Raw genomic sequence first — 7138 nt, 5'->3', positions numbered from 1 at the left:
TATACTATGTTTATTTGACACGCATATAACAATACAAAATAATAGGACAAAATGTAGGGTTAGTAATGTGTTTTCCAAAATACTCAAAAACGTTCTGAGATCATGCTTAAAATAAACTAATTTCTAAGCGAGAAACAATACATTACGGGAAAACAAGTGTTATACAGCGAGTAATAATAAGTAAACTATGTTATATTCACATAAAAAAACGAAAATATATAGAAATAATTTTACAGATAATTTATAAAACAGGAGACACAAAAAATCAACAAGAATTACAATAAATACTATTGGATGAAGTACCTTGCAGCAATTATTTACCAAAGAAAGTGAGACAAGAAAAATGCATAGGTTCTGTTTTAATTATCAAAAATGCGAATAAAATATTATTGATCGATATAATATAATAATTCGATATAATAATGCTTAATATAGTTTTATTCGCAATAAAATATTATTGCGAATAAAACTATATTAAGCATTTTCACCCTAATATAGCATTTAATACCATTAATATACACAATTTTTCACCTGAATACTAAATTTCATGACTTTATTATATTATATCCTTTTTATTTAAATATTACATTACATAACATTATTGCACTATGTAATACTTTCACCTAAATACTGCATTTTATAACTTTATTACATTATATTTTCAGTTAAGTGCAACATTTTATATCACCATTACATTATGTAATATTTTCTCCTAAAATTATGCATAGCTGACTTTATTAAATGAATTTTTATAAAGTATAACAGTCAGATTTTGAAATGTTACCGATAAATTAGTGTCACAAGTTGTTTTTCAGAAGTGCTACTTATTAAATACCCGTTACTCAAGTAAAAATGTAACTGTTGAAACAAAAGTTACTGAGTATCGTAACTTATTAAAGTCACATGTTACTTATTTTTAAGTAGTTGATAAAAATTTCAACAAAATGAGTGAATTTGGTTGACATTTTTTTTTATCAGTGTTGTTTTTATACCGGTGACTTTTTTTAATGATATAAATCTTTTTTGAACATTTTTGTTGCGCAAGTAACAGTTTTTGTTACTTGCACATTCGATTTTTCAAAGAATTCCTAATTTTGAGCAAAAAATACCCATTGGGAAAAGGGTATGCCGTTTGATGAAATGAAGTGGCTATACAATGTGTATGAACATAAAATACAATACAGTATATGATGCTACATTTTTTAATTACTTTTTTTTTTGGCAAATCTTATTGTTTACTGAACATAAAGGGAAAATGAAAAATATTTACAGTATTGTATGTACTCTGGGTGGAACTATTGTGTAACAAAGGAAATTAAATGAACTTCTAGAAAAGACACTGACTTCATCCTAATTTCCTTGTTTGGAAAAACGGACTTAGTCTTATTTTAAAATATCACTGATTTTGGCAGAGAGAGGATTGAAAGAAGGGTTTGGATTTTTGCTGTTTCGGATTTTTAACGCTGGGAATTTTGATGCGAGCAGAACATGCTCCATATCATCATATTCCCTCCAGTACCTTGCACAGTGCACGCATTCAAATGTAAATCTCAAAGGTTTCTAATTCATTGGCCAGTGAGCGTAGTTCTTCCATTATGAAATACATAGATATAGCACATTTTAGAACGATCATGTAACGTTGAAAAAGTAAGAATTTATTTCTATAAGAATTGAACCGGATGTACAGTAATTTAAAAAATATTACAGAAAATAAAGCAGAATGTAGTTACGATTAGTTATTCAAGGCAATGTAGAAGAATAACAACATAGAAAATCACAAATCAGTTTTCACTTTATTTTGTGAAAAAGATACTGATTTTTTCATAACGTACATATGAATAGAGAAAATGCTACAAAGAAAAATACACAAACATATGATAAAGGTCACCTTCTTTGATCGGACACATTTTAGTTTTTCTCCTATACTTAAAGATTTTAAAAACGATACGGACAAACTGATTCCAGCAAATGTAACACCGACTTTGATAATCAACTTATGGGTTGCATCTTCATTGTATCGGCATCGCATGGATTTGTTTAAACTATGCTTCTTATGAAAAGTTGTCTGAACTGAGAAAAACGACGTAAAAAAAAGGTTCTCTTGTTACCATCGAAACGCATGCGCAGAGCTTTGTTGAAATTAAATCGTTCAACAATCCATCTAAAGCGAGGCGTCTGTGGCGAAATCTGCTACTCTTTCGGTTTTTAAATGAAAGGTTAGTGGTGAAACCCACCCAAGAGAGTGACATGATTTTTATTTATAATTATTATTATATTTTAAAGGAGTGAGGGAACATTCGCGGAACTGGTCGATAAAAGCTATACTTTTATAGAACACTATGGCACCCGCACGGCTTCGCCCGTAATAGAAAAATCAAAAGGTCTTTTGGTTCGCCTGTATATTTACAAATAATGTATAGTGAATTTTCTCGCCAGTTGGCTTGTACCGACATTACGGTTCCACGTTATGATAATTTCGTATCTCGCCAATTGGCTTGTGCCCATGTTACGGTTCCACGTTATGATGATTTCGTAATTTATGTTAGCTTTTTTTCTTAAAATTGGAATAAAAAAAGAACCACATCGAATTTTCGAAAAATCGCTTCGAGGTGCACACCCCCATGCTACATACTAACTTTGTGCCAAATTTCATGAAAATCGGCCGAACGGTTTAAGCGCTATGCGCGTCACAGACATCCTACGGACATCCTACAGACATCCTACAGACATCCTCCGGACAGAGAGACTTTCTGCTTTATTATTAGTAATAATAATAAAGATGTAGGCTTTAATGTTGACGGTTTGTTGAAAACACTAATCGAATTAAGTAGTCTCAGTTCATACAGTTAAATTTATGAATTTAGTATTACCAACTTCAACATTATAAGCTTTAAAGCTTTTGTCGGCCAGTCCCACGATTGTTTTTTTTTTTTCTAACATCGGAACACATGTTAACTTTTTTTTTTTTTTAGTTCTTTGTGCAATTTTTGTGGGTTACAGAATTTTTTCTCTGACTCTGCTAATATATTCACCAAACCGGCAAAGCGCCATTTTAAGCCACTTAACAAGAAAAAAAAACCCCAGATTGGTAAATTTTTTACATGATTACCAAAGTCAATGCTGATGAAGACAATGAAACGACTTTTTACAATGCCATCAGTCCTTAAATCCAACTGAGTTGATTATTTTACACCACCAGATCCATAGTATGGAAAAAGTAACAGAAACGAAAATCACTGAGGTTTGTAGAGCGATTACATTTCGTTTCCGATCATAGTCCTTTGATTTTTATGCTGTTATTGTTGATGTGGTCGTCAATTTGCCTAAACCGTAGTTTCTCTTCAATTCGTCCACAAAAGGCTCTCATGGAAGTAGATATGTTCATACTTTTTAGGGCTTCTCGTATGACAATAGGGGGTAGAGTCCTGAAAGAAGAAAAAAAGGTAATTAGTTTTGTGTGTTATTCATAAGAAAGAAATTTAAAACTTATCAATTGTGTGATATGAAACTTCAAATCTGCTTCTCGCAGCGGTGATGGTTTTTCCTTCATTGTCATTATAACAGACTCCTTATTCCCAAAGATTTCTCTTTTATTCCTTAAAATTGTTCCTAAAGTTTGTTTAGTCCTTAGAATTCCTTCCTTAATCCTTAGGTTCTCCCGCTCAGTCATTAAGATAGTTCGCTGGATCTTTGGGGTTTAGTCGTACTCATTAGAATTCCCCTTTTGAATTTCTCATTTTTTTCCCTAGATTTTCACCTTAATCATGAACAGAGGCACCAACTTTTGAAAATAAATTAGTTGCAGAAGTTTACACAAGGGGGGGGGAGTGCAGTCAACTCCCGATAACTTGAAGTTTAAAGGGACCGGCTAAGATGTTCGAGTTATGGGAAGTTTCCACAACAGTCTCAAGAGTTTGGGACCCTATAAAAACTTCGAGATAAAGGAATATTCGAGTTATCGAGATTCAACTGTAGTTTATTTAATAACAAATGTAACAGACGCAATGAGTATTGGTATGCGAGTATGCTAATTCGTATCCTTTCCAGTGTTTCTGTTTCAGCACATATCCCTTAACAAGGTATCACATTGGAAAGTAATTTCAGAATCTCATATTCCTACTTATGCATTTAACTTTGATAAGTAGCAAGCGAGAAACAAAATGAGAACCACCCCATCGCAACTTATACTTCTTCCTCCAGGAGATTGGTTTCTCCTTTTTAATTTAGTGTTTGTCTCGTCATTGTGTGATTTCGTCCTTTCTTTATTTTCAAGATATTGTTTCATCCATTTTTTCTTATTCTAAAATTTGTTTAAATGTTTTTAACGTTTACATGTTTTTAACGGCTGTTTTTTTTTAATGCTAATACTGGAAGTTTTAGGCCTTTTACTGAGGCATTCCATTTCAAATCAGGCAGGCAGTGACTAGCAGATCAGGCAGGCAGAAAAGTGTCATATGACCATCACCGATTTTTTTGAAAAAAATACAGTAGTTACAACTAAGAGACATATGAAATATCCCAAAAGGATTTTGCAAGAAAAATTTTTTTTCTTCAGTTACAGCCTATTAAAATTCTGCACAAAATCCGCCATTTTGGAAAAAACCGGCAAAACACTCCATTCGAAATGGACACTACTTCAAAAGTATTTAACCTATTTGAATAATTCTTTTTTCTAAAAATAAGTAAGGACCCATATATCCTCTAGACATCGTTTTTGAAAGTTTAGTTAGGTTTTTTGATAAAGGAAAAAATTCATTTTTGCCGCGAAAAAACTGCATTTTTACCGATTTTATGATTTTTTTTCTCCATGAAAAAAGTTTTTTTTTACTAAACGGAGATGGCAGTCTAAAGCCCTTATATGATAGTTTCATAACATATTTTATTATAATCCTTGGATGAATACAGCCTCGGAAATAAAATTTCAAATTTTGAAACTTTTCAAAAATTAGCGATTTTTGAAGTGATTTTACTCAAAAAAACGATTTTTTAAAAATCTAAAAATTGGCTCATTTGAACCCCATATAATGCTTAACAAGTGGATAGACACCGCATCCCGTATTTTTTCCCATAAAATGTTTTATGATTTTTTGAACGTGACCTTATCGCACATTGCATGCATGTAAAATAAAAATGTCTAATAATTTCAGTAACTGAAATTCTGATTATATTAATGCCTAATAGCTACAATAACGGTGCACTTTATCAGGAACAACTAAAATCTTATTGACTTTTAAAAATATATGAGTACTAAACCGCTTTTGATGACCCAGTCAATTCGTCTTTTTGTAAAATTCTGTGTGTAGCCTCTAGATAGAAGAGCCTTTGGTGATTATATTAATGACTAATAGCTACGATAATGATGTACTTTATTAGTAACAGTTAAAATCTTTCCCTTTTTTTATATAAATATTAGTTTATTTTGTCTCCAAAGTTATGCATTCACCGTTACTTTCATATGCAGCAACGAATCATATTTTTTCTTTCAGTTCTCTTTCTCTTCAACTCAATTACTCGACAGGGGAATCCATCAAAGGGAAGAACAATACAATGCATTTAAAACGATTACTTTTCATTTCGTGCTTTGGTTGTCATTGGCGAATGTTGTCGCATAATTTTTGGACCTACCTCGTATGATTACCTTTATACGTAAGAATATGTATATTAAATTCAAACCACAAAACTCACTTGTTTAAGAATTTAAAAAGCACATCTGTTTTATGAGAGAAGTAATCAGTTTAACATGGTTGTAAGTTGAGGTAACCAAACAGATCACCAAAGGTAGCTATTATAGCCAGGGATCCAATTTCTAACAAAAAAAGTGCAGGATCCCTATAGTCTTCAGAAATTATTTTAATGCTTAAGTGGCCTGAATTCGGTCAAAAATACAAAAATTTGAGTGAAACAAATAAGGAAGTATGGAACCTCAGCTCCTATAACAATTAGACGCTGATCAGCAGAAAAATATATTTATATGACGAAGTACAAAAGACGAATTGACTGGGTCATCAGAAGCGGTTTGATACAGCTATATTATTAAAAGTCAGTAAAGTTTTATTTGTTGCTGATAAAGTGCACCATTATTGTAGCCATTAGGTATTAATACATTGAGATTTTCAGTGACTGAAATTATTAGAAATTTTTGTTTGACATGCATGCCATGGGCGATAAGGTCACTTTCAAAAAATCATAAAACATTTTATGGGAAAAAATACGGGATGCGGTGTCTATCCACTTGTTAAACATTATATGGGGGTTTAAATGAGCCAATTTTTAGATTTTTAAAAAATGGGTTTTTTGAGTAAAATCACTTCAAAAATCGCTAATTTTTGAAATTTTTCAAAATTTCAAATTTTTTTTCCGAGGCTGTATGCATTCAGGGATTATAATAAAACATGTTATGAAACTATCATATAAGGGATTTAGACTGCTATCTCTGTTTAGTAAAAAAACTTTTTTTCGTGGAGAAAAAAAAATCATAAAATCGGTAAAAATGCAATTTTTTCGCCGCAAAAATGAATTTTTCTTTATCAAAAAACCTAACTAAACTTTAAAAAACGATGTCTAGAGGATGCATGGGTCCTTATTTATTTTTAGAAAAAAGAATAATTCAAGTAGATTAAATATTTTTGAAATAGTGTCCATTTCAAATGGAGTGTTTTGCCGGTTTTTTCCAAAATGGCGGATTTTGTTCAGAATTTTAATAGGCTGTAACTGAAGAAAAAATTTTTTTCTTGCAAACTCCTTTTGGGATATTTCATATGTCTCTTAGTTGTAACTACTGTATTTTTTTCAAAAAAATCGGTGATGGTCATGTGACAGACCCTGCCTGATCTGAAATGGAATGAATGTACTTCAAAATATGTGTACTTTTCTTTTTTCTTGACTTAATTCTTAAATGAAAAATAAATAGTATATGATAAAAAAAATCGTTTGGCGCAGTATATTTCTCTTTATTGAATGGAATGCAATGTGAACGTGTCAGTCTCGATGTGCTACTATTTGTAACAGGTGATGTATGCTGAGCTTGACTTTCATATCGCTTTTTTATGCGTTCAAAATGTCCCTTATGAGTGACATCTTGGTAACAACTTCGATGCCATGATGCCTTGTTGTCAGCCAGTATTTTTGCAGTCATTCC

At 31.6% G+C, this 7138-nt stretch overlaps 1 protein-coding gene across 2 annotated transcripts in view; it reads right to left on the bottom strand.

The window, feature by feature from the left end:
* The window catches only part of LOC129229939 (short-chain dehydrogenase/reductase family 16C member 6-like), a 104035-nt gene continuing 96897 nt past the window's right edge, over positions 1-7138 (bottom strand). The window contains exons 4-5 of one of the 2 annotated variants that reach the window (XR_008581128.1): positions 489-3425; positions 1-425 (exon numbers count right to left, since the gene is read on the bottom strand). Coding sequence is in view for 1 of the 2 variants with exons in the window: in XM_054864320.1 (XP_054720295.1) it covers positions 3272-3425 (154 nt within the window). In the remaining variant the exon portion in view is untranslated. Of the gene's footprint in view, positions 3426-7138 lie in introns of both variants that reach the window. The other variant, XM_054864320.1, reaches the window with a different exon arrangement.

The sequence above is a fragment of the Uloborus diversus genome, chromosome 9 (genome assembly GCF_026930045.1).
Source record: "Uloborus diversus isolate 005 chromosome 9, Udiv.v.3.1, whole genome shotgun sequence".
Taxonomy (NCBI): domain Eukaryota; kingdom Metazoa; phylum Arthropoda; class Arachnida; order Araneae; family Uloboridae; genus Uloborus; species Uloborus diversus.
The sequence above is the reverse complement of the archived record's forward strand: the minus strand, read 5'-3'. Positions and strand labels throughout refer to the sequence as shown.